The following is a 27,372-nucleotide window of genomic DNA, read 5'->3' as shown; positions in this document are numbered from 1 at the left end:
GCTGGCTGCAGCAGTCCCCAGCAGGTGTTTGGAGGGGCTAAAATTCCGAAACCCACCCCCCTCCCCCACATCCTGGGCCATCCCAGTCAGGTTCCCTCCCTCTGCACTACAACATCTTTGCTCACGGAATGAAAAGAAGAGAAATGTAGTGACCGGCAGAGGGGCAAACTGAGGATCCTGCGAGCACACGCAGAGGAGTAGGGCGTGCCTGGTCCTTGGTGTGGAGGAGGAGTGAGCTGCTGTTATTGCAGAAGTGGGTGAGTGGCTGGGATGCTCAAGCCCCTGCGCTATCCACCCCTCCTCCATTCCTGCAGCACACACTGGCCGTAAGTTTACCCCATGCCAGCACACTGATACCCCCTGCACACGGGGGGAGCAGGGGCGAGATGCTGTTCTGCCTTCAAGGAGCGCTGAGTTTTGCAGACTCCCGCTTAGGTGCCTTCAGCCCAGAGCGCTATGGTGAGGTGGGGACAGGAACTGGGTAAGCCCACAGAGGGCCGTAACCCAGCATGTGCTGGGAGAGTGTGGGGGAGGCTTCCCCAAGGAGAAGACACTAGAGCTGTGTCCTGAAGGGTGAGGGGGCATTGCTGTGCACTGAGCAGGAGAAGGAGGGGAGCCAGTGGGTTTCCCAATGGGTAAATAGGCCGTGGTGAGGTAGGGACTGTGGGCAGTCACTGGAAGGGATGGAGGGTCAAAGAGAGGAGATTCCTAAGAACCCCAGTCACGGTTTGCTGGCTGTTCAGAGACAGGAAAACATGGACCGGGACCCGGGAGGCCCTGGAGGGACCCCCGGTTCTCTCTGGCAGGAAGCGTCTTTGCCTCTGAGCCTCATTGTCTTCCTTTTCAGGATAGGGCTGTTCTGAAACAAGAGGTATTGTGAAAGCACTCTGTGAACTCTAAAGGCTCATGTTCCTGTCAGACAACAGTAGTGTTTTGGGCGGAGTTGGCACTTTCAGAGAGTTAAAGGGTACCTCTTGAGGTTAACTGAGAGCTGGAGGTTCAGGGCCCAGGGGCTGCCTGTAACCTGTTCCTGCGCTGCCACCTGCTGGCGGGTATCTGCAATGGCAGCATGAGCCCTCAGGCCCTTCCTCCTGCCCAGGCCCGAGATCCTGAGGCGGCAGCAAGGCGGAGCCCGGAGAAGTCCAGGCACTAACGCTAGTAGATTCCCGTGCAAGAGTGCAGGAGTGCAAATGGAAGGCCCCACATCCCTTTGCAAGCCACCGCCTGGCCCTTCGCAGCCTTGGCCTCTGCTCTCACTGCGAAGATCCTCATGTGTGTGCAAGGGGCACCCCCCTCGCAGCCCCTCTGCACACCAACAGTGAGGATGGACTCTGGAAGTGGCTGGTGCAGGAATTCTGGAGTTCCAGACACCCCGAGCATGGTCTAGAGGGGACTGTGGGCTCCAAAAGGCACATCCCCCCCTGGTGCTGTGGAATCCAGGTAATTTAGGTGGCTGCGTGGCAGAGTGGCCAACTCACCCGGTTTGCCTGGGACTGGCCTGTGTCAGCAAACCAGGACAGGTGGTCACCCTGTCGTGGCCCGAGGGCCAAAGCCTCTGCATCACCGTGTTGGCTCTGCCTGCAGTCTGGACGCAGGGAACCAAACTGGCCTCTCCTGTGGCAGGGGCCTCCCCTCGGCCATTGGAGCCTCTCATACCATCCCTCTCTCTGGCCCCAAGGCCCCTGTCCCAGGCACTCAGTCCACAGATAGTGTGTGGGTATTGAGGGATTTCTCCCCTTACCCCTTTCTCCGAACCAGTCTCCAGGAGTTCTGAGGCCTGGCAGCTTGTCTGTGCGGTGTGAATAGGTGTGGAGGGACTTCTTCTGGAACAAGTTCTCATTTTACAAGGAAACTGAGGCCTAGAGGAGAAGAGCCTTATCCCAGGCCCCTGAGGGAGACTTTGCTGCTGGCTGGCTGTTTGTGGCAACCGCTGTCCAGCCGCCCATTGCTCCCCCCCATTCCCCCCCCCCGCCCCCCCCCCCGCTCTAGATAAGGGCCCCTCAAGTGCCTGAGAGAAAGCCAGCCTCCTCCCCGGGTTCTAAGGCTGGGGCCCAGGGTCCAGGCATAATCCCACTGTAATTGGCTCAGCCTTGAGCATGAGACCAAGTTGGCCCAATCAGAATGGAGACCTTGACTTTTATTTTGCAAATGGCGAGTTCTTGAACAGGAAACAAACAAATAAACAAAACCCACCCAGTGCTGGTGATTGACGGGGAGACAGCAAAGTGCACAGAAGTTGGTAGCTATTTATTGCACTGAAAACACCAGTAAAACAGACACCCCTTCTTCCCCCCTCCCACCCAATAGCAGAAGTTTTGAGCAGTGGTCATTCAAGTTCACAGCCACATATTTAAAAAAAAAAAAAGAAAGAAAAGAAAAAGGAAGAAAGAAAGAAAAGGAAAGAAAGAACTGAAACAAATCCCCAAACCAATAATAACAAAGAAACCAGCACGGGGAGTCTGGCAAACACATTTCCCCACCCCACCCCCAAGGATCTCCCCTTGGGAGACAGGAGGCCAGGATTAGCGCCACAGTGTGCACAATCCTGGGAGAATACTTTCCTATGGAGGTGTTTGCATGCTGGAGCCTAGGTCTGGTCTTAGGCCTGGATTTTTTTTTTTTTTTTTTTTTTTTTTTTTGCATCTACAGGATGTTTTAGAGGAGCAGCGTTTCACTGTCTGGTGGCGGTGGGCTCTGGGCCGCTTTGTCTGCCCACCTCCCCTGCGTGCCGCCTCGGGATCACGCTGGTGCCCTGTGGTCCACACTGGCTGACTACCCACCCATCAGAGTGGCCTTCCTCGTGGAGGCCGTTTCCTCCCGGGGTAGGGACCTGCCTCCATTTCGCTGGCACTTGGAATGGGACACAGTGGATAGGAGGCACAAGACATGTCAGCAAATAGGAATCGGGACATTGGCTTCCTCCAGCTCAGTTCCCTCTGGTGGAAAAACCCAGGGCCAGAGCAGGAAAAGGACTTGCCCAAGGTCACACAGCAAGTCTGGTCAGAACTGGGAATGGAATCTATTAACCCCCAAAGCATGGCTCTTTTCCTGCAGTCCACTGCTAATAAGCAGTCAACAGGCACCAAAGAGGGGAATGAGGGCCAGGTGGGGGCATGCAGGGGGGCTGGCCAGGCCCAGAACAAAGCAGGAGTCTAGCCAGTGACTAACCCTGTCAGTTCTCACAGGTATATTGGGCTTCGCTTGACCGTCCCGTTGGATCCACCATCAGCCCTGCAGCAGAGGCTGGGCAGGAATATTTAACCTTTCACTGATGGGGAAACTGAGGCTGAGAAAGGGACCGGACTTGGTCTTGGTAATTGCAGCATCCCCTGTGAAGGCCACACCCTCATCTTGGGCTTGGGGATTGCTGTGGAAGCTGGCAGCTCCACAAGGGAGGCAGGTGGTCTTACCGCTGGGACGCTGGGGTCACTGGGCCTTACTGGGAAGCCCTCCGGACCCGGGGCGGGCCAAGTGCCTGCCCCCTGGGCCTCGGCAGCAGGGTGTCTGCCAAGGATGGAGGCCAGTGATCAACCAATTTGGAGAGCAGGAAGCCCAGGCAGCCTCTTTCCTGGCCTGCAGCCCCAGTCCAGCCTGCCTCCCCTGTCCCCGGGGGCAGCTTGTAGAGAAAAGGGCCCAGCAGACATCTCATGATCAGGGGAAACTCAGAAAGTCCTGGATCGAACATCCCCACCAGTCCTCCAGCCAACACCCAGGACTCCCCAGAGGTTCGGGGGAACCAGGGCCTCCTCCAAATCCCTGGGGCTGTAGCTCTTCCTCCCCTAAAATCCTCCAGAGGGGACAGTATCTCATGCTGGCAAAACACGGCCACACAGAGGCCAAAAAGCACAGAGAGGCGGCAACATAATTCCGAGTTGGACACTGAGAATACAACCTCTATTTTTTTTTTTTTGTCCAAAACATGTAGATTGGTTTTGCTGAGTGTTTTTCTTCTTTTCCTTTTTTTTTTTTTAACATACTTACTGCATATAAAGTCATGCAAAGAAAACAGTGCAGACAGTAGATCCTAGTGGATGTGCCAAGGCATTCCACATCAGAGTCAATCCCGGGGAAGAGGGAAAGAAGGGAAAAGAAAGAGATTCGAACCCACGGCTGCAGGACGAGGCGTGAAGAGGAAAAATTCCAGTGCTCTGCTTGGACCAGCAGATGCAGAGGGGAAAGGCAATGAAGACACATGCTCGTGAACCCCCAAAGACTGGGGGAGGGGCTGGGGGGGCACACATGGATGCGGTGGGATGAAATCCTGGGAACCTCAGTTTGGGAGGCAAGCAAAAAAAAAAAAAAAAAAGATATTTCTGTCCTGACAACCTCCCCACTCTCTCTGCCCTGATTTGCTGTTTCTTAGCACTAACATCTGGTGTTTCTACAGTCCTGAAAGGAACCTTGGGACCAAAATGTCAGCGAGGCCCTCCCCCCGCCCCCGCCCCGTCCCCAGGGCTGAGTCCACCTCGGCCCCAGATAACCACAGGTGACAGAGTGCATCTCAGAGATGACATGGAAAAAAAAAAAAAAAAAGACCTAGAACAGAAAAAAACTAGCCCTCACCCCTCTTCCCACCTCCCTTCCCAACTCAACCCGACCCTCCTCGCTATAATTTGAGAGGTTTAGTTATTACATAAATATCCATGAACGCAAAATCCATTTACGAAACACACAGAAGTTTGGCTATAAAAAGGCATGCGGTCCGAGTAGAAGTGATACCTAAACGTTGCCTTCTTTGCCCCCAAAAAGCAATCAGATTCTCTCCCTCCGATGTGACGAAGCTGGAATTCTCCCGGACTGATGGAAGGGTGGAATGGGCGTTACTGTCGGAGGTAAACATCAGCCGAAGGCAGAAGGAAAGAGTGGGGGGCACCCTGAGAGGATCGTGCTCCACACACTGAGGGAGAAGGGTCCGCACGGACAGAGGACGGGGCGGGATGGGGGAAGAGCTAGGGAGGCAGTGTGAGGTGGGGGCTCCTGGTGTCTGCTCCTCTCTCACCCTCTCCCACAGGGGAGGCTGGCTCACGGGGCTGGGGGGACCCTGGAAGGGAGAGACAGGGAGATGGGGGGCGGATGCCACATTCTTCCTGATTCTGCCCCTCTTTCTCCTCAGCCCCTGGGGGGACACACACAAAGCTGGGCATTCTAGCCTACAGCCAAGGCAAGACCAGGCGGACAACAGCCAGGAGGGGAAGTCCTCAGAGCCAGCACCCAGGGCACCCAGGGCACCCAGGCCTGAGGAAGCCCCGCCCTGGCAGGGGACACAGAGCCAGCGTGACAGGTGGTGGCAGGGAGACGTGCCACTTGCTCGGAAGTCGTGATAGCTTTTGTGAGCAGGCAGATTCTCTTGACGTAGGTGTGATGGTGATGGTGATGATAGTGGTAGTGGGGTGATGTGATTGGGGGAGTTCCAGCAAAATCCAAGTGGGAGAACCAACAGCCACATTCCATGAACGAAGAATAAATCTCTGCAGTACAGGGCCCCCGGCCTGGTCCTTCAGCTGTAAGAAATGGTATGTGTGGTGGGTAATGCAGGTGCTTCTGAGGGCAGCCTGTTTTCCTTGGGCAACCACCCTGCACCCCCCATCCTTACATGGGGCTGACGCTGCTTCCTGCGGGTCCCACCCAGCTTCCCCCCTCCCCCAGGGAACCTGCAGGTCTGGTCTCCTCCCTGTGGTCCTCCCGCCCCCACCCCGTGGCCTTCCAGCAGCCAAGTTCCCCAGCATGTCCCCCTCCAGACTGACACCACCCCATTCCTTTAAACTGTCTCAGATGACAGATGGCAGGAAGGAGGGGCTCTTACTGGGGCAGGACGGAGGGCGCCCCAGATCTGTGGAAGTGGACGATCTGCCATTTGCCGTCCCGGCGGTGCCAGACGCGGGTCTCCTCCGACTGGGCCGTGCGGGGGATGCCGCCCGCATCCAGGTACTGCGTGATGCGGATGTAGGCGATGCAGGCCGACTCGTCGCCCATCAGATGGATATGGGGGTTCAGGATGGTGGTGTGCACGGGCTTGCTGTTCCGAGACCACACTGGAGGTGGGGATGGGAGGGAGCAGAGGAGATGCAACTGGGGGCCTCCTGTGTCCCTTCCTTCACTTCCCCATCTCCCAATGACCCTCTCAGCAGAGGCACCCCCGCCTGCCTCATTTCCACAGGAGGGGTCTCTGTGACAGGGCTCAGCTAGGAGTCAAGGCAGAACTTCTAGATGGCTAGAGCAGATCCCAGATTTCAGACATGCCAATTCTTTAAACACAGGGGAATGGGATTTTAAAATCACAGTATCTCAGACGCACAGAAGTATAGGGCTATGATTATAGAATCAGATGAACTTAGACCAGAGTCTCAACCCCAGGTTCCCTACAGAGGCCAGGCAAGTACATAAACGAGGGGGGTGAGTGGGGTATAAGATGCTAAATGGCAACAGACCCTTTGCCTCTGGGTCAGGGAGCGAGTGATAGGGAGTGGCAGAGACTGTGGTGAAGAGCGCACCCTGTCCCACCTGCAGAGGGCGCCCTGTCCACAACTTCCCTGGTGGCTGCTCTGTGAGTAGTTGACCCTTGAACGATGGGGGGAGGGGGGGAGTTAGCCCCACCCCCACCCCCCACTTGAAAATCCACATATAACTTGACTTCCCCAATACTTAACTGCTAATAACTTTCTGTTGACTGGAAGCCTTATCGGTAACATCAACAGTCAACCCACATTTTGTATGTTATTTGTATTATTATGTTATATTCTTACAATACGGTAAGCTAGAGGAAAGAAAACGTTATTAAGAAAATCACAAGGATGGGGTGCCTGGGTGGCTCAGTTGTTAAGCGTCTGCCTTCAGCTCAGGTCATGATCCCAGGGTCCTGGGATCGAGCCCCGCATCGGGCTCCCTGCTCAGCGAGAAGCCTGCTTCTCCTTCTCCCGCTCCCCCTGCTTGTGTTCCCTCTCTCACTGTGTCTCTCTCTGTCAAATAAATAAATAAAATCTTTAAAGAAGAAAAAAAAGAAAATCACAAGGAAGAGAAAATATATTTATTTTCTCTGTATTTATTGGGGAAAATGTGTGTATAAGTGGATCTGCAGAGTTCCAACCTGTGTTGTTCAAGTGTCAGCTCTAAGTTGTTCAAGTGTCAGCTCTAAGTGGAACCCACATTTGCCACACCTGATTTTTCAGGAGAATGTGGAAATCTGGATTTTTATGTGAAAAGGCATCATTTTTATTATTGGTCTCTAATTCAAATTTAAAACCTCATGCAGGCCACGTGAAGCATATATGCAGTCCAGATATGGCCTGTGGACCTCTGATTTGCCACTCCTGTTCCAGATATATGGAATTATGGAAACCTGAGTCATATTAAAATTGTAGAATTCTAGGATCTTGGAATTGTAAGATGGAATTGGTGGTCATGGGGTGAGGTCATGGAGCTTTCCAGAGTCAGGCAGAAAGGCATAACTCTTCTAATCATGACAGAACCGAGAAAAGTACCTGAAGCCAGCTTTCTCTATGCAAAATATGAGCCACTGTTATTATTATTATTATTAATCATTATTTTTTTGGTTCTAGGAACTTTCCATTTTTTTTCAGCAAGATAGAAAACAAAAGCACAGAAAGACAATGACCCAGGGCGAGGCTGGACAGGGCTCACCAGGGTCCCAGGCTTCAGAGGAACCCTCATGCCTTCTCTTAGTGTAGCCCAAATGTAGGTCCAAATCCCACAGAGAACCAGTTTAAAATATACACTGCCCATCTCCTCTCTTGAAGATGACAATTCAAAAATCTATGCTATTCAAAAGGCTCTTTGCCCTTCCCCACCCTCTGATTCTGATGCCCAGCCAGGTTTGTGAGCCATGGGTTTCCTGGAAAATGTAAAACATCTTTTTTTTTTTTTTTTTAGGACTACTGAAAGCATCCCTAACGTTATAATCACACTATACCCAGGCTTTGGCTACAGAACAACAAATCACTCAGTCTTACATATATAGACTAACAGACTGTTACCACTTGGCGTTCTCAGAGAGAATGTAGAGTTTTTGCATTATAGGCTTAGGAGTGACCTCAGAGGTCAGAGGTCACCGAGTGGCCTTCCTACAAAATGCAAGGAGGCCTCTGTAAGCATCCTCGACAGCAAACAGGGCTGGAGGCACTCAGGAGCATCTAGTTCAATGCATCCATTCAACACATCTGGAAACTGAGGTGCAGAGAAGCAATCTGACTTGCCCCAAGCTGGGCCACTTCCTAAAAGAAATGCAATAGAACCTAAAAGAAGTCAGTGTCCAGATGGGATTGAATTAGGACAATCTCGAATGATCTCAGAAGAGACAAACAAACAAGGTCAGCATTGTTGAGGGTGCCTCGCTGTTGTTGGCAAGGGCTGGGGTTCTGGGGGACATTTGTAAAGAAATGACCACCTTAATGTGTGTTCTCTGAAAACACTATGGCCTTCTAACATCCACCCTTATAGGTCGCATGGGACAAAGGGCCAGGTCGTCCCCAGGGAAAAACAGGCAGGATGGTGGGACTCGGCCCTGGGGCCAGAAGTTGCTCTGGGTCTCGCACTCATGGGCCCTTTGGCATTCAAACCGAGAATCCCAGGGGCCGGTGTTGTGAGGGGTGCCCACTGCCTGGATGCAGGCCCAGAGCTAGGTCAGCCTTCTCTTTGTGTTTATTATCCCTGGGCCCTTAGAGCCGGCTCAGCCTGGTTTCCGCTCCGCTCACTGGGGATTGGGGAGTTCACTCTGGGAAACCAGCACCTCCAGAAGACAGACCTGTATAGAGGTGGCCATGGTGATCAGCCAGGGAGCTCCAGGGTGATGGGGGAAAACTTGGGTCCAGCCACCTCTCTTCACATGAAAATCTAACCTCCACTGCTAGGCTTGGAGTATCAGAGTTTTATTAATCAAGGGAAAAGGCAACTTCTTCCTTCACAGCTTGTTGGGGGTGTTCTTGGACCACTCTAGTCTATAAGGTCAGTCTAACTGGGTGCAGGCAGGAGAGGACTGTCTGGCTGGGGGCTGCTAACACGCAGATGAGAGGGGGCAGCCCGGGGCAGGGATGGGGAGGAACGAGTCAGGACTGGGTTCTGCCACTGACTTTCTGGGTTCCTTCGGATGAGTCACTTACCCTCTCTGGGCCTCAGTTTCCCCTTCTGGGTGAGTTATAGCTGGACTAGATCCTATTTCAGTCACTTAAATACCGCCTTTGTTTTTGCTATCGACTTGTACTTACTTCATTAAAATATTTTCTTGAATCAATACACTTTATTAATTGATGTAAATGTATTTTAAAAGAAAACTTTCTAGCACAATCAATAATGAACAACCGGTATCACAGAATACAACTTTAATCATAAATCCAGTGTAAATGAAATAAAGCTATGTAATCCTCTTGCCTACAAGGGATCTGAATCTGAGACTGTTCTTTCTTTGCTGGAGAAGTAAATGAGGCAGTGTGAGAGAGGGGTTTAGCGCCCAGCCGAGCCTTTCCCCCTGATGAAGCCGGACATATTGAAAGAGGATTTAGAAAGGGACCAGCTTGCTCACTGTGCGAACCAGTGCTATTTTAAGTGGTGCCCACATGCACCGGAAATCATCTTGCGTAGCCTCAATGGTATATGCCTTCCTTTTGGGGTACCCTGGGTATGCCACTTCTCAGGGCCTTCCTCTAGGTCCTGAGCTAGATGAGTCTAACCTGCACTTGCTTTGGTTCGTCCCCGTCTGACCCCTGGCCAAGGTGAGACATGGACACAGGCAGAAAGCGCCCTAGGTCAGGCCCAGCCTCAGCCCCCTGACAGCCCCTGGTTGCAAAGCTGCCAGGGTCTCTCCTGCAGAGGAGAGACCCAGGAAGGACAGACAGGCGGACAGAGACCTAGACATACAGGCAGGGGCACAGCAGTGTGAGCTCGGGTCCCCTCCTCTTCCGTGGACTGCCCACCCACAGGCATAACAGCCCACCAGCCAGCTTGTGACCAGTTGGGCAGCTGGGGTGGCCCCAGGCCTCTAGATGGTTGTAACGTGGATGCATGCCCAGGCAGGAAGCCTCCCTTATCTGTAAACTGAGAATAAAGGCCCTGCCCACGCCCTCCCCGGGGCAGGGGCAGGAGAGGGCTGGAAGGGCTTGTCACACTTGTCCCAGGTCCCCATCCTCAGCCACAGGAGGGATGGCTGGCAGTCAGACAGGCCCAGGTTACGAGAGGGAACCAAGATGGTACCAACCCCTGTCCACACGGGATCTTCCTCTTCGTTGGCTCCTGAGCTGCCCCGGGGGCCCTGCCCGTCACCCTGCTGTGCCATCCGGCAGGACATGGAACGAGAGCAGACAACAGGCACCCCAGAGAGAAGGGATTGCTCACAGTTTTCAAAATAGAATCGATGGAAGTCCAGGCCCTCGACCAGGTTCCCCAGGGCCTCAGGTTCGAAAGCCGTCATCCCGGGGTCACACATCTTCCTAGGGAGAGGAAGTCAGAGGAAAGAGGGGTTGGGGTGGCCTCTTGGGGCCGCCCTCTCACTCCAGGGGCCTGGACTGGAGGAGGGTGGGCCTGCGACATTGGAGGGATTGCACCCATGTCACAGGATCAGTGGGGTCAGTGGGTGGGACCGGGCTTGCGAACTGTACTGTGAGGCACCCACCGCCCACCAGGGGGTGCCACTTAGAACTCAGAAGCCTGGGTTTGGCTCTGGGGCCTGCCACTCGCTGGTCATAAGACCCCCAGCACCAAGCAAGAGCACCACGAGGGGCCCGCGAAGCGTCGTGCGCAGCACTCAGGCGCTGGCCGCGGTAACTCAGCCTGTAGGCTCCTCTCCACATCGCATCTCCCCGCCCAGGGCAGCAGGGCCCAGAGGGGCTTTTCCCAATTTGCCTTCCTGGGGGGGGGCGGGGGAGGACTTTTTCCTTCACATGAAAGTGACTTCTGCTCGCAGAGCAGGTACGTCCCTGGAGGGGGTGCGTTTTGCTTCCTTAAAGGTGCCCGTTTTGCCCTCAGTGTGATCCTCAGTTTCCTCTTCTGTAACGTTAGGAAAATAGCCTTCCATGAAGTCATGCTTGGGAGGAAGGCGTGTATTTTCAGCTCAGAGCTCCCTTCCAGGTCTCAGCCTTCTGGGGAACCCTGACAACCAGGTTGAGGAAGGAAAAAAACTGTCTCCCCCACCCCCCAGGCCTCTGGAATCTGTGGCGCAACACAGACCCCCGTTACAGTGACAGTGCAGCCAAGCACAGGAAGTACCTCAGGACAAGCAAAGATCCCAAGCTGGGAAGGGACCGGAGCCACCAGGAGGACAGGTATCGGGCCCTGTGTTGTCTGAGTTGGACACTGTGGTGACTGCAGGGCACTCTATCCCTGCTCTTCCCTGATGGTCCTGTCTGTGTGACCCCAGACGACTCGCGTCTCCACTCAGCACCTCAGATTCTCCAAGTGGATTGGGAGGGGCTGGGGGCCCTGCTCAGACCAAATGAGATGCTTGAGACCCTTCAGTTCCAGAAGCTTTCAAGGTTGCGGGCCTGAGCTCCGAGTGTTGGGGAGACTGAGCACCCTCACTGGAGAAGCCCTTCTCCAGGAGGTCTCTGGGGTCCCTGACTCTGAAGCAACTCAGAGACCACTTGCTCCAAGTCCATTATATATCTAGGGATACTGAGGCTCAGTGAGTGAGGGTTACACAGGGCCAGACTCGGGATACCACAGGCTCCAGAGGTCATGGCACGGGGTCAGAACCTAGAGTAGGCTGCACATGCCAGGGAAAGTGACATCACAGAGGTGGGAGGGGGGTCCCCAGAAATGGCACTGCGGGGAGGGGGCTGGGGTCCACAGAAACCGCCTCTCTTTCCCTCCCTCCCTGGCTGTATCTTTCCAGAGATAGTCTCAGGCTCTTCCCGTGGCTGATTTAGCTCTCTTGAGGGCTGGCGGCAAGACCTGTTTAACATCATGTTTCTGTGCTTTTTAGGCTTTACCCAGGTAAAGTCACAAACGTGCACGTGTGGACAAGTGCATGCACACACGCATCCATGCGGCCTCAGTCTCACACCTGTACCTTCTAGAGTCCTGGTTCCTCCGAGAGAAGCAGTAGATTGCTGGGGCTTTGCCACCCGCTGCTGCTGAAACCCTCCCACAATTAAAACGCACCTTGCCTGCCTTTGGGAGACAAACTTAAGCTCCTGGGCCCAGTGGAAACTGGGAACCAGCTGCCCAAGACCCAAATCCCAGTTAGGTTATTCCTACCTCACCTAAACCCAACAGGCACGGGTCATTCTGCCTCAGTTGGCAGCTTTTGTCCACCAAAAAGCATATGTGGGGTCTTGTCAGCCCTAGCTGAGATGTTGAGGCCTTAGCCCAGAATCCTCCCGCTCCCTGGCGTGGGCCTGCTTCGGGGCCAAACCAGGCCGGGGGGAGGGGGGGGGGGGTGGCCACTAAGGGGCGCTCCAGCCCAGCCTTTGCACACAGCTGCCCCTTGACAGGCTGGTCCAGGTGGGTAGGGGACATCTCCTACCATCTGTTTCATTTTATGTTATTTTTGGACACTTGGCCTTATTCCTCAGAGGATTTAAGGTTCTGTTTGAGGTTCTTTTGCTCGCCTCTGCTCACTGGAGGACGCACCCTATGGGTTCCTGCCTACTCCTGCCCACCTGAGGTCAGAGGCCTGAGGAGGTGCAGGGTGAGGAGCAGGCCCATGCAGCAGGTCTGAGGAGAGGCCCGCCTCCCTCCCCTCCTTCCCCGCTCATCTCCTGCGGGTGCCCGTGCTGTGGTGGGGAAGCAAAGGAGTTTGGTTGGAGTTCCTCCTGGGGAACAAGAGATGAGGAGGACCGAGATAGAGTATTGTGAACAGAAAGCTTCATTAAAGCATAAGGTCTAAATGCAAAACAGAAGTATGAGTTCAGTCTGGTTCACGGCACATGCAGAGTGAGTGACTGAGGGTCAGAGACGAGGACCCCCAAAGTTAGCCATCAGCGCCCCCTGAACAACGATCCAGGCAGGACATGCAGAATGGACCCAGCCGACTCACGTGTAGGACTCAAAATCTCCATTGCTTATGGCTTCAATCAGCTGCTCTGTCACTTTAATAATCTCCTGTTTCCGCACTGTAAGGCAGGAGGAGACACAGAGAAATGATAGTAATAATAATGAAGCACCAACTACCATTTTCTGAGTCCCTATCATAGGCCAGGCCCTGCGCTAGGATCTGAGGACCTCGTAGAGACAGTCTCTGTTAGCCTCACATTATCCCTGGGAGGTCGGTATCATTACTCCCATTTCACAGAAGCAGAAACTGAGGCCCAGAAAGGTGGAGAAAGCTGGGAAATTTCCCTCAGCTGCAAAGGGCAGAGCCAGTGTCCCGGTTTGCAGCCTTTACCTCGGTGAAGCATGCATGGTGGATGTTCTGACGTTAGGCCTGATGGGAAGCCAGGCTGACTCCAAAATACGCTTCTCTGCCCCTTGCTTTGCCACCTGAATCAAAAACTGGGTCAACAGCGGTGGTTGTCACTAGCAGCCACGAACCAGGGGCTCTCCCTGGGCCCAAACTGGGGCCCTTAAGGAAGGTCTTAGGGCTTACTCATCCCTTAGGTCTGGGTGAGCTTTTTGTTCCATTTGGGGGCCGATAGGAATCAGGCACTGAGGGGTTCCGCACTTTCTAGCCATAATGAATCCCGGTTGCTGAGACCTGGCCTCCGCTGTCCACCCTGAAACGACGAATCGCTGGTCTTTCTGGTAGAGGCTTAGGCATCCGCTTTCACATTAGATGTGTGCTGTTCTGAGCCCCAGTTTTCCCAGCTGTGAAATGGAAACAGCACCACCTCTCGTCCCTCCAGTGCCAAACCCAGACTTGAGTACCAGACAGACTTCACGTCAGTCCCGGCGCAGGTCCTCACAAGCTGTGTGACGCGGCCACAGGGTTCCTGCGCTGTCCGACCGAGACAACAGCGCCCCCTCCCGGTGATGAGGTAACGAGGTGGCATGAGGCGCTGCGCACCAAGCGCCTGGCACACAGTAGGTACACACTTTTAAGCGCTGCCACTTCCTGCCTCCTCCTACACAGGTGGCCACACCCGCCCCTCACAGACACCCCGGGAGGTCAGCAAGGCCAGCACCCCCCGATCTGATGCACGCGGAGACTGAGCCTCGGTGACGGAGGAATTTGGAGCTGGGTGTCCTGGCTCCCAGCAGGACTGTCCCACCGGAAGCCTGGCGCAGTTCCCTGGGGCAGGCTCTCCCCACCACAGGTCCAAGCTTCACTTGCAACCCTGTCAGCTGGCTGGCCTACGGAGCAGCCTCCGGTGAGGTACGTGGGCACGTTGCCATGTCTTAGTCTGAGACGGAGGGAGGGGAGCACGCCTGGCTGAGGCCCTGTCCCTGCCCCTTTCCTCACCACTGCCCGTGCCACCCTACCCCATCTGCGGCCGGGGAGCTCACCTCAGGCCCAGAGGACACAGAATCCTACAACATCCAGGCTGAAAGAACCTGTGGGGACCAGGGACTCAGCCTCCTTTTCAAACTGTGGGGGAAATGGAGGCCCAGGAAGGGGTTGACTTGCCCAAGGACATAGAACACCTTGGTGCAGAGTCTGGCTCCCAGCCCAGGGCGTTTTCCACAGGACCCCCCACGCCCCTCCACCCCGTGCTCCCTGACGGGTTAGGCCCGCACACTTGTCTATTTCCCAACTCAGAGACGTGCTTCATGGAAGCTGGGCTATGGCTGCCCTTGTCACACTGGACGCCTGGACCTGGAATGGACCCGGCCCCACAGGCATTCCGCACTGCACGAACAAGCGCACTAGGCATTACGCTGTGTGCTCAGCCTGCAGCATCTGGAAGTTTCATGGCATGGCTTCATGTGGCTATCACTTCCACGTCAGAGTTGGACAAGCCGGAGGTGAGAGAGGTTGACTAGCCTGCTGTGGGGGGCCGACCGCCCCCACCAGAGTTCGCGGTCCCAAAGCCCGTCACACTCTCCTCAGGGCAGGGGCCCTGTGCCCAGCATGGCTCTTGGCACACGGTGGGTGCTCTGTAGACATAATGGTCACTATCTTCAATGTCAGTAGCACAGTGAGGGGCTAATCCTTTATCTCCTGGCTCTGCTAAGATTTACCAGGGCTGGGGCTAAGCCGGTCTTGGGCCATGAGACTGAGGCCTTGCCTGGGGCGGGGGCAGAGGAGGCAGGAATGAATGAATCAGTGGGGGGACCAAACCAGGGCCTGGGGCTGCTGTCTTTGCCCTGTGTGCTGGAATCTACCAAGTTGCCAGGGGGGTCTCTGTCCCTTGGAGCCCAAGAGACTGGCCTGCTGCCCAACTCTGCCTTCCTTCATGGAGACCAAGGGCAAGAAGACACCCATCCCTGCCAGGAGACTCCTCATTCCACTCCCACTCATGATCCGGGTGATGATCCAGAGCGGATCCATGTGCTCCCGGCAGGCCATAGGACCTGTGCCACCTCCTAGCTTTCTCTACACAGACGTTAAGATTCCTTCCAGCCTGACATTCCATGAGCCTGTGCTTAATTAATGCCCTACCTCCCGTGGGCTCCTTCTCACTGCCATCCCAGAGACACTAGGAAAATGGTCAGGGGCCTGGATTCTGGCGCCAGACTCCCTGGGTTTGGATCCTGACTCTGCTACTCAGTAACTGTGACCTTGGGCAAAGTACTTCTCCATGCCTCAGTTTTCCCGTATGTATAACAGAGCTTCTAATGGTACTTACCTCACAGGGTGGTTCTAAGGACTGAGTTAAGGATGCATCAGTAGAAATAACTAACACATATATGGTTCTAAGAACCGGCTACTGTTCCAAGCCCTTTCTATCAACTCATTTATGTCAATAATGATGCATAATATAAAGCATTTAGAGGAGTGCCTGGCAGTCCGTGAATAAGAGCTATGATTATTATCATCTGGAAATCTCTGAATTGGAAGTTCTCCCTGAGGACAGCCTCTGGTCTCTAGCCAGGGCATGGATGCTTCCCAGCAGCCTGAGATGTGATGGATGCTTCCATCTTGGTTGGAACTTTGGGGCTTGCAGCCTGCCAGGAAGCCTGACACACTGTCGGGCATCTCTCCCTTTGCACCCACCTCCTTCTTCTTTAAAGTCAGACTCTCCCCTCTGAAAGCCCCTTGCTTTCTGGGGCCCCAAAGGGTGCACCTGCTTCCCCAGACCCAATGCCCTCCCCCTCTACTAGTCTTCTCTTTCTAGGGCTGAAAGCCTCCAGGATAGGGTTTGCAGGATCTGAGTTAAGCTGGCCATCTACTCTTTGAGGGTGCTTGAGCTGCTTAAATGCTTCCCTGAGTGTTAGCACACAATCCTCAATGTGGCTTGAATATTGCAGAATATCAGGTCTGGGGCAGAACTCTCTATCCTCTCCCCAATTCTGGACACTATACCTCTATTAATGCATCCAGAGACAATGCCTGACTTGGCTGTGCCTCTAGCCACTCAGAACATCAAGTTTGCCAACAGTGGAAGGCTAGTGGGCAGAAATCTCCCTAGTAGCTTCATCTCTAGGACAGAAGATCTGGGAATCTGGTGCTTCTTAGATCTGGAGAAACTCACTTTGGTTTTGGGTCCCTTCCATGTCCTCAGCAGTCCTGTTGCTGTGAGAGATTCATTCAGCAGCTTCTCAGCAGCAACCTCTGGCATTTCTCATCTGCCATCCAGGAGTGCTCTCGTTCAGATGGGAAAGCTGAGGCCCCAGAGAGGTTATGGCACTCTCCGAAGGTCACACAGCATGCTGAGGCTCAGATGGGATCAGCATTCCTGGCTGGTATTTCCCAGAAGGTCTCTGCCTAGATTCTGAGGCAGCTCTTTGGGTTGGGGAGGAAATTAATTTTTCATGCAACTGACCAGTAGGAGGTAGGGAAGTGGGAAGGAAGCCTGGCAGAGCCCCGTCCGCGCAGCTCAGGGGGCCAGAGGCCTGTGCATTAAGCCTGAGGTGCTCTGAAATATTAATGTCTCTTTCTTTGCTCAGGGGAAAATGTTCCCTGGAGGATGACATTTCTAATTAACTTTAATGTTAGGTCAGAATCTACCCCACCAGCTGCTATTCTCACTTAGTGAGAAGACTTAACAAATTAACACCAGAAAATGGTTTGTTTTTTTTTTTTAAACTTTCTCTGAGGCCTGAAGAAGCTGGGGGAGGCACAGGGCTCCTCTCTCCTGCCAAACACAGGGAGAAACTCCTGGCTGAGCCAGTGTCTCTTCTATCAGACATGGCCTTTTACATGTGGGAAACTGAGACAGAGAATGGGGCCCCAGTTCTGCCATTAATAACCTGGATGTGCCCTTTCTCTCTGGGCCTCAGATGCCCCTCTGTAAAAGGGTGAACTAAAATTTAAGACTCCACAAATTTTCCCATCCCGATCTCTCTAGAGCAGAGTCTAATGACAGCAAATGTGGGGCCTCAGGGATGCCACCCAGAGCCATTACCCCAGGTGGAAAATGTCTTCAATGGGTCACATTTACATTTATAACACATACAAATTTTGCATTCCTTTACAAATATTTCTGTCTAACATATAAATATCTGTCTTAAAATAATCTGAGTAAAACTGATGCTCCAAGAAAATTTCACGTGGCTTCCTGTCATTCAGCCATAAGCTCCAGTTTGAAAAAAAAGAAATTAAAATTTATTAAACCATTACCAGTGCCCAACACTGCGAAATCACTTTATACACAGCCTCTCATTTCATCCGCACAGCAATCCTCTGAGATTGATCATATTATCTTCAACCCTTTACCGAAGGAAAACTGAGGCTCAGAGAGGTTGAGTAAGTTGTCCAAAGTCACCCAGCAAACGGACTGCCGTGAAGAAGCACAGAGCCAGTTCACCTCTATGATCCCTGTCTGCTCCAAGACCAGCACTATGAGGCCACATGGGTTTTTCAAAATCCCAGTGCCTCTTATCATTAGGACAACGAGCCTCAAATGTGGGGACAGTCTTGGAAATGCCATGTCTTGGCCCTCCACAAACCTATGGAATCAGAGTCCACAGGGCCAGGGCTGGGAATGTGATTGGAAACACACCTGAGGGACTTAGAATGTACACTTGCCCCCGACGGGGAATTTTTCTACAAGATCATTGGTTTTTAAAGGTCGTCCCTAGTGCCATGGGGGAAGACTGATCTGCTCCAGTGCCAGGCTGTGGTGATGAAGTGACCGCCCCCACGGCCCGGCTGGGAATGACCACACAGGGACCCACAGGGTGGGGCGGGTCTTCCAAGGCACCCGGGCGGAGTCAGGAGGTAGTCATGGTGTTCAGTGTGTGCCAAACTGCCTTTACAGGCGGAAACACAACTGTGCAAAAATGTTTATTACGTCATAAAATGCTCTTTGCCCCTTCGCTGTACTCCTCTAGGGGCCAATATCTAAATGGAAAAATGTCTACGCTGGTACAGCTGCCATCTCTCCAGGTTAGCCGTGTTCTTCTAAGTTGCAGGACTCCCAGGGGTCTCTGACATGCGCTGAGTGTGAGAACCCCAGCCCTGGCTAGTCTCCCGGTCCCGTGGGACACTGGGTGCGGGCAGGACAGCAGGACTTCGCTAACTCATCCAAGGATGTGGGGTCCTCTGAGCAGAAGGTGACACTCATCCTTCCTCCTCCAACTCCAAGCACGCTTGCCACGCACCGAAGCCTTTGAGCCGCGGTTACGGGGTTCAAATCCTAATTCCACCCTTAGGAGCTAGGGGACCTTGGGCCAATTTACCCAACCTCTGTTTCCCAAGCTGTAGAACGGTCTTGACCACAGTGCCCAGCTCACAGCTCAGGTAAATGTAAAGCACTTGGACGGGGTCTAGCGCACAGCAAGTGCCCCTCGCAGGGTGGCCACGATTATCGTCCTTATTATCTCCCCTCTTACTAAGCCGGTCACAGTTCTCTGGAGTTTTGCTCCTTCCTCCATCTGAAGGCTTGTGGGGACTGTTAGCCACTGGCTACAGTAGCCCCTGCCCTTTGGGGGTTGGTCTTAGGCAAGGTTTCTTGTCACCTGAATTTTCTGAATTTTTGCTTTCCCTTCCCTTCCTCTTGTCACTTCATGTTTTTAGAATCAACTCATGTTTATTATTTATTTATTTTTAAAGTAAGCTCTATGCCCATCGTGGGGCTTGAACTCACAACCTTAAGATCAAGAGTCGCAAGCTCACCGACGGAGCCAGCCAGGCGCCCCTGAAATCAACTCATTTTTTAAAAAAAATTCAAAAAGAAAAAGTATGCCACCATGATACATTTGTGACCTGAATAGGGTAATTTTTCCCCCTAAAACGTACTAAACTACGCACATAACCCCTGTAGGAAGCAAAGTCCATCTGCGTACTGCCAGGGGACCGGGGACCGAGTACCTCGCGCAGGACACAGTGCCTTGCAGTGGCACTGCCCAGTCTGCAAGGGGCTACGGCCAGGTTGTCTGTGGAGGAGCAGAACACAAGGTTGGCCCTGGGGCCCTTTCAGGCCGGGGCTGTTAGTGAAGGGGGCCTGCCGGGAGGCCCGGGGGGCCCAGATGCTGAAGGCAAGGCCCCCCCTACCTTTGGTGTCTTCATCCTCAATGGTGGTGTTGGTACTCTCTGAAGATTCCTGCCAAAGAGAACACGGGAGGCGGTGAGGCCCAGCCGGCAAGCAGGAAGAGGCTCGGCCCGTTGGGGGCTGCCCCCCAGCTGCCTGATGCTGTGGCCAGGTTTCCGTAAGCCCCCCTGGCTCTGCCATCCAGATGCTGCCCTGAAAACCCTGCCGGACTCCCGAGCCTGAGGAAGGGAAGGGCCCAGCTAAGCAGGTGGCTGGTGGCAGGGGGCGTGGATGAAGGGGTGGATGCGAGGAGAACCCTGGCCTTTCTGGAAGGGCTGGGAGGGCTCCCCAGCCCTGTCTGCTTGAGGGAGCAAAGAGGGGGTGTGGAAGAGCAGAGAGGCTCGTGGTGGCCACAGAATGGGGAAGGAATACACACACTGGCAGGAGAGGAAGAGAGAGAGGTGGGAAGGCCCAGTGTGAGAGAGGCTGGGCTTTTCAGGGGGAGAAAAACCACACAACTGCAGGAGATAGCCATGGAATCAGAAGAAGAGGGATGTGGGCCACCATGCCGCCGCTGGAACCCCTAGACAGAGGCAGGGGCTCGTGGCCCCTCTGCCACCGGCGGGCCCTGGGGAGCATCGAGAAGCTCAAGAAGGGCCTCTCTGGCGCCCACTCCTTTGGCCAAACCAAGCCCCCCCATGCCGCAACCGGCACAAACCAAGCCCTGAGATGAGATCTAGAGCAGAGGGCGGGGAGAAGCAAGAAGCCAAGGGCTGGACGTGGGATGGGGTTCAAATCACCCTTCATACCTGAGGGGGTTCTCAGGTCTACGGCCAGGCGGCTGGTCTGGGCCATGGAGTTGGAGGTGTCAACAGAAACACGCAAACAACACGCACACGCAACACACAGATTGTCACACAAGGCACACGTACCAAGCACGCCCTGAGCACCCTCTCCCCGCCCCGGGTTCCCAGTGCAGCCTGCAGGAGGGAGGCAGGAGCGAGGGTTCGAGGCCCAGCATTTACCGGCGTTTGGGAGACGGCAGACACTCACCATTAACTGAACGCTGGAACTGGACTTTCTTTTCTGGAAAAACAAGGAGAAGAGATGGGACAGGAAAAGACACGGCGTGAAAACAGCAGGGAGCAGAGAAACAGCAGGGAGCAAAGAAACGAACGACAGGGGAGGTTTGGAAGGATGATGGGCCTCAGGGTCATCCTCTACGGTCCCTTGCCAGCATGGCACTGGGGCGAGAAGTCAGGGCCACGAGCAAGAACTGCCCAGCAGGGCCAGTCCACTGTCAGCCTGAAGCTCTTGGGCGCCTCATGCACAGCCACCTGGGGCTCACCATCCAACCAGCAAGCTCCGGCCCAAGCCTCCCTTGGACCAGGCCTCCCTCTACACCAAGCTCTGAAGGGGGCAACAAACCCTGGGCCTTGGACGCCAATTGCCTGAGGCCGCTGGAAGCCAAAGCTCTTGCAGGACAACAGGGTGCTCGGGTCTGGAGATGAGGCCCAGTGCCTCCTCCTAGCCTCCCCGTGTGTCTCTACTAAAAGAACCCCACCCCTGGTTTGGTCGAGTGGCAGAGTCACTTGGGAAACCTGTCCAAAAGAAACATAACCAGGCCCCCTCAAGGAGTTCAATAACTGGGTCTGGGGAGGGGCCTGGGCAACTGCATTTTGAACAGTATCCCCAGCTGACTTCAAAGCAGGCCCGGCTATGGAAACCAGTCCTCTAAGTGGCCTTTGAAATCCTGCTTGTGGTCACAGCTTCCCAGCGACAGGCCTGTTCAGCTCCCTTATGTTGACAGAGAAACTGAGGCACAGCCAGATGCATAGCTGAGCCCTGCCATCCCTCCTAGTCCAGCTTTTGGAGGATTTGCAACTTCACTCGTATTACTGGCCGTGGAAGCAAGGAAAGGGGAGAGAGAGAGAGAGGAGGACACGTTGTCCTCTCGTTCTCTCACTCTAAGCCAGGAGTCATAAAGACTCGCATTCGGGGAAGGCTGCAGGCCTAACACTTGCATTGCATGGATGGGAAGCTGGGGCCCAGAGACGGACAGTGACCCGCCCGAGGTCTCTCAGCTGGCTGGTAGCAGAGCGGATGCTAGAGCCCCTGAATGTAGGCTTTCTCCTCTGTCCAGGTCTCCAGACCCTGTGGCCTGACTGCTCTGCCTCGGCTCGTCCTTCCCAGACGCGCTTCCATCTGAGAGGCCCGGAGGCTGTTCTCCTTGCTGTGCTATGGGGCGGGGGGGGCGGTGTGTGGAGGGAAGGCCTTGAGACGCCCTCAGGGTGGGCCTTTGCCCTGTGGGAGGCACTGGCTATTCTCTGAGGATCCTTAGGTCTAATTGTGGGTTTTCTGACTCCAAGATCCAGGAGCCTCTGAGGGCCCAGAGCCCGGGATCCTGTGCTGTCCTTCCAGGGCCCCCACAGACGTGGCAGAAGTGGCTTGCTGGGCATTGCCCGGCGTAAAGGCTCATGGTCCCTGCCTCCGCCCCAGCTGGGTAGATAGTGGGATTCCCACAGCCAGCAGCCTGCAGCCAGGCCCTAGGGTGGGCCTCACTTCTGGCCGGAGCCCGGCCAGGCACGGTGTACATGGGAGGGGACAGGCCCTCTCAGCTCGCCGTCAGCAGAAACCTGAGGAACACGGGGGCCAGGGTTCCAGGCGGGACACGAGGAGGGAACACAGAGCAGAGACTGCATCAGAGTCGGACATACAGTGACAGGATGGGACATGGGGGAGAGGAGTCATGATGGCACGGATGGGACACCAACAGGGGGCAGTGAGTGGGGTTGAGGGGTGGGAGCGGTCGGCCGCTCCTCACAGAAGTAGAGGCTTCGAGGTGGCTGGGGGTAGGGGGGTCAGCACTCCTCGGGAACAGAAAGACTCGATTTTCCTGGATCACAAATGATGACGGTACTAATAATAACCCCATACTGACCAGGATCTTTCACCACGAGTAGACTCACATCTGTCAGAACCACGTGTAGAAGCATGGTTCTAGGGTTAGCAAAGATGGTAGAAATAAAGTAGGGTCAACATTAGCCTCGAGAAGCCCCTACAAGCCCATAAAATACAGTATCTCTGTTCTCCAGCCAGCCCATCTTTCCTCCAGCTAAGCCTCTGATGAAGGTGGTGGTTTCTCCAGGGACCATGTTGTAAGAAGAATACGTACTTCCCCACTGGGGCTGAACATGTGTTGCTTAAAGGAGCTCACGGTGTGACTCCCCAAGGCCCACTCCGGAGCAAGCCTCTCGCTGGCCCCACCTGCCCTTCCCCCCTCCTTGCACGGATGGCAGAACTGATGACACAGGTCTCCAAAGTGGGGGACGATGGGGCCCGGCAAAACCATAGCTTCTGGACTTGAGGTCCAGCACCCCTTGTAGGGAAACACATGACTGGACCTCCAACATATTGCAGGCCGGGCTCCCCAAACCCCGGGGAGATCCCCTGGTTACTCTCATCTTCCAGCTGGACTTTTCTCCTTCTCCACCTCCAAAAGGGGCAGGAAGCTGAGTTACAAAGAGACAGTCTGGCCAGAAATAGCCTTTGGGTCTCTCTTCATCCACACCCCAGCCACCCTGAGAAGTCACTCAGGGTCCGTCCTGCTGCTACAGGAAGGAGTGGCTTTTTCTTCAGCCATGCCCACTGGTAAGCCCTGCAGTGACTGGCCACCATGCTCTGCGATGTCCTTGCCCTCAGACAGCCTCTGCCTCCTGGCCTTGCCTGAAGAGGAGCCAGAAGAAAGCTTCGTCCTGAGACCCGGCCTGAGGGAGGCCCTGACCTCACACCCGTGGCTCTGTGTCAGCCCTTTGCCAGGGCCAACCTAAGAGCCAAGCCGATGGGGTAGCCCTCTGTCTGCCCCCTTCTCCTCCACTGACCTGGGCCACAGCTCACTGGCCCCGGTGGCCTCTGCCCTATATCTCCCAATTATGATTTTTCCCAGGGAATCCAGCATCCCCAGGGTCTACACGCTATGGCCGAGAGGGCCCCAGCCGCTCCAAACTGGGCCACCCCCAAATTGCACATCCCCCCATTACCCTTTCCAATTAGAGAGGGGAGAGAGTTTGATTCATGGGTAACCCAAAACAGCAAGTAAGCCAGAACTCAATTCTGGATGCCATCATAGGATTTGGGATAAGCGGGTATTAACTTTATAAATTGGTTTGGCTTTAGATCTGTGTTTCCAAATACTTCCTTGATCAAACTTTGTTTTCAAGAGAAATCTTACTTGAAAGTCTAATCTAGAAAACACAATACTGGATAGCATCTCATGAGCATGTATCCCATGCCAGTACCCCTACTAAATCCTCAACACCCATTGTCTTCCTTCATCCTCACAAGCAGCCCTGGGAGGTGGGAATCCCTTTTACCCTCATTGCCCGGTTGAGGAAACACAAGCTCAAGGAATTCAGATGATCAGACGAGGTTTCCAGCTGCTAAGTCCAGCCTGGCTCCCTTAACCACTGCAATGTCTGTTACATGGAGCTGTTCTGGCTGTAGTGGGCACGAGAAGCCCAGAACCTTCTCTGCTCAGCCTCCCCCTTACTATCCCACTCTACCCCATCTGCTGCTAAGGGTGGCTCCCCAAAACCTTCAGGCTCCAAGAAGTTCAGTTTGAAAACCACTGACTTTGGCTGATAACCAAATAATTATGTATTCCTCAAGGACTCAAGATGAGAAGGAAAAGTGATTAGATAGGGTTTTGTTGCCTTTTTCTTTTCTTTTCTGTTTTTAAAGCTCAAATCTTGGAAATCATGGAGTCCACACTCCTCCCACCCCACCCATTGTACCTGTGAGGAAATCCAAGCCCCCAGAGGGCTCAACGCAGCAGAGAGGCCCAAATCCTGGCCTCACCCAGCCAGCCCAGATCTCTTCCCATGCAACCCTCAAACCAAAGCCAGTGGCCTGAGACCATAAATACTGCTACAGTGAAGCCATGAAGCCACCGGCCCACCTGGGTGGCTGTGTTTGGACTGCATCCCACACCATCCAGGGTCCTGGGCACAGCCCAGCCCTGGGGTCCTGGCCAGGCAGGGCTCTGAGCCCAGAAAAAGGCAGGGTCTCAAGAGAGGAGAACCCACAAGGCAAGCCAGTGGCAGGGGAGAAGGGAGCTGCAGAGAGGGGGGCCAGGCCCCAGAGAGCAGAGGGAGAAGAGAGAGGAGGGAAGGCGTGGTCAGCGGGTTGTGGAAAGAAGTAGCTCGGGCATCAGGGGTGGGGACGGAGGATAGGCCTGGGTTAGGGGAGAAGGAGATTCTTGGCACTGAACTGGCCGGCCTTGACAGGGGTGGGTGCCTCTGGATCCCAAAGCCAAGAGGGGTGGCTATCCATCCTTCATGGGCTTTGTGGGTTGGACTGGGGTGCACACTGGGTCAGGGGCCCATCTCAGCCAGCCCACACTCGGGAAGGAAGAGGTCACCCCTCATGATCAGCTCTGTCTCTTCTTTGTACCCTCTCACTTTCCAGTCCTCCCATCTCAGAGAACCACAGAAATCTCCTTCAGACCTGCTCCTTTCCTTGTGGCCACCCCCCACCCCCCAACTCCAGGCCACCTACCTCTCCCCCTCCCCCACCTGCCCCCACCAATCCTGGGGACAGCCCAACTGCACGAGTGACCACATCTGCCCAGAACACCGTCAGCAAGGCCTGGGTCTCGCCCCAGCCCTGAAAGCCAGGCCCTGTCGGCGGAAAGGCTGCCAGATGCAGGCCCTGCCAGGCTCCCGGGGGCTTACCTTCACACCATCATTCTTCTTGTTTCCTCCACTCTTCCCTCCTGCAGAGGAGAAAAAGTAGAGGGTTACCAACACCAGGCAGGGCACCAAGGCCCACAGGGTGAGGAACAGCAACATCCGTGGGAAGGCGGAGGGCACGGAGCTGGCTCAGTGATCTGGGGGACACCTCCTCCTTCTGCTCCTCCTTCCTCCTTGGGGTCTGGACTGCCGGGGGCCCGTGAGGAGGGCCTGGGCTCCCCCGTCCTCAGCAATCTCGAGTGTGCCCCTCTGGCCCCATGGGTTGCAGGAGGTGACCAACGCGTCCCAGGCCCGTGGGGTTGCTGTTTCAGCCCGGGGATTCCCTCTGGATCCCGGTCACCACCCGTGCTGGTGGTGGCCAACCTGGAGGCCTGGCTGCCTGGCCCGGGGCTGGCCGCTCCCTCCCCGCCCCGGCCCGCTCTAATTTTAGCCCCATGCTGCTGCCGAGGTCATGTGTCAGCCCTGCCTATTCACTCTGGACAGCTGCAAGCCTTGTTTTGCCGGTGAGAAGAAGCAGATGCCCCACTCTGGGGGCCCACCCCTGCCAGAGTGCCCATCCCCTACAGAGGCCTCCCTACCCTCCAACTCCGGAGCCCCATGCTAGGGCTGGTGGTGTCCGTGGTGGCTGGGAAAAGCAGAGCAACGGCTCTTAGGGAGGCCCCACCTCTGCCATTCCTCCTTCCCTCCCTCCTTGCCTCCTGGCCAGAGCCCTTGGTGAGGACGCAGCCAGGAATTGGCATGAATGCCCAGCCCTGCCCGGCCTGGCATCTGGCTGCTTCCGACCTCAAACAGATGCCTTACGTTAGAGACAGGAGATCGCTAAAGCACTTAGCGCAGCACTTGACCTGTATGCGATAGATGCTCAGTAAATGGTAGCCGCTGTAAATCCTTCTCGAGGTGCCTGGGGATGGCGAACCTGGGAAGAGGGGCGGCTCGGGACATGGACACCCCAGAGGCTCAGAGGGACAGGCTCATGCTGGCCCAGCCTCCCAGTCCCTCTCACAAGTCCACCTGCGACCCCTTCCAGGCAAGTTTCCCTCTTGCAGAGTAAATGCAGGGGTGAGTGCCACTGGATCCCGAAGCTGAGAGGAGTGGCTGTCCATCCTCTATGAGCTTCATGGGCTGGGCTGGGCTGTGCAGTGGAACAGGGGAATGGTCCCCCCTCCAGCTTCAGGGGGCCCTCTCAGCTCCAGCCCATGACCACAGGACTGAGGGTCCCAGGAGGTCACATGTTCTGATTTTCAATAAAAGACAGAAATCTGGATTGTTCTGTGAAATCTCCTCATTTTTAATTGCTGGAAACTCTTTTCAAAAACCCCACTGTTTTATGTTTTAAAACACCACTGGTCCCACAAGCCCGTCAAGAGATGGGAACTGACTCACGGGCACCATTTTGTGAGCTCTGGACTAGAGTTTCTAGGGCACTGCAGAGGTTAAAAAAAGACTCTGACTGTCCGGGTGGCTCATCTTTCAGTTTGAGGAACTGCAGGATCCTTGTCTAGGGAGAGAGTGGGAAGGCAGTTCTGTGCGCTGGGGCGAGCCCACATCGGAAGTTCCCGAGTTTTCCCACCTCTGGGTCTCCTTCTTCCAGCTGGTTAAATGGGCAGGTGGACTCTCGGCAAAGTCAGAGCTATAGCTTGCCAGAGCTGACCCCTTGCCGTGGAGCCGGCCACGTGTCCGCAGCAGGCCCGTCTGGCCGGCCCCGGTCAGAGGGCCCCTCGGGTGAGCTTCGCTGTATCTGCTCAGCGGCCCTGTCAGCTGCCCGGTCTCCCCAGAGAGGAGACCCTGGCAGGCGCTGGCCCTGGTGCTCTCCAGTGTGCCAAGGGGAGCTTCTTGCTAAGCCCTGACACTAATCCTTTCCTCTTCTCTTTGGGGCTACATGCTGCAGGTCATTGGGTACTCCCTGCCTTAACCAACGGCTCCGGCCCAGGCCAAAGGCTGGCTCCCTGCTGACCCATCTTGGTTAAGGGCATTTGCTCTGGGGCGGCTTCAAAGCTGCACTAAAAGCAGGCTTTGCTTCTCTCTGCCTAGCCACGGCCCCCACTGCCTTGTCACAAAGGCCACGCGAGCGAAAGCATGGGGCCTGCTTAGCACGGGGCTCAGTACCGGCAGGGAACGGGATTGTTGCGATTCCCTGGGCCTGGTTCAGTCCTGCCTGGACCTAT

General features: G+C 55.0%; 1 protein-coding gene across 3 annotated transcripts in view; it reads right to left on the bottom strand.

Moving 5' to 3' along the window:
- Positions 1-2,610: 2,610 nt before the first annotated feature.
- The window catches only part of CAMK2A (calcium/calmodulin dependent protein kinase II alpha), a 61,629-nt gene continuing 36,867 nt past the window's right edge, over positions 2,611-27,372 (bottom strand). The window contains exons 13-19 of one of the 3 annotated variants that reach the window (XM_027605583.2): positions 25,190-25,230; positions 20,511-20,543; positions 19,481-19,529; positions 12,983-13,058; positions 10,342-10,436; positions 5,804-6,032; positions 2,611-5,501 (exon numbers count right to left, since the gene is read on the bottom strand). In XM_027605583.2, coding sequence (XP_027461384.1) covers positions 5,498-5,501; positions 5,804-6,032; positions 10,342-10,436; positions 12,983-13,058; positions 19,481-19,529; positions 20,511-20,543; positions 25,190-25,230 — 527 coding nt within the window. In that variant the 3' untranslated portion in view covers positions 2,611-5,497. Of the gene's footprint in view, positions 5,502-5,799; positions 6,033-10,341; positions 10,437-12,982; positions 13,059-19,480; positions 19,530-20,510; positions 20,544-25,189; positions 25,231-27,372 lie in introns of those variants that run through there. The other 2 variants (XM_027605584.2, XM_027605585.2) reach the window with 2 other exon arrangements.

Source organism: Zalophus californianus, chromosome 5, assembly GCF_009762305.2.
Source record: "Zalophus californianus isolate mZalCal1 chromosome 5, mZalCal1.pri.v2, whole genome shotgun sequence".
Lineage (NCBI taxonomy): Eukaryota > Metazoa > Chordata > Mammalia > Carnivora > Otariidae > Zalophus > Zalophus californianus.
Note: the sequence above shows the minus strand (reverse complement) of the source record. Positions and strands in the feature narration are given on the sequence as shown.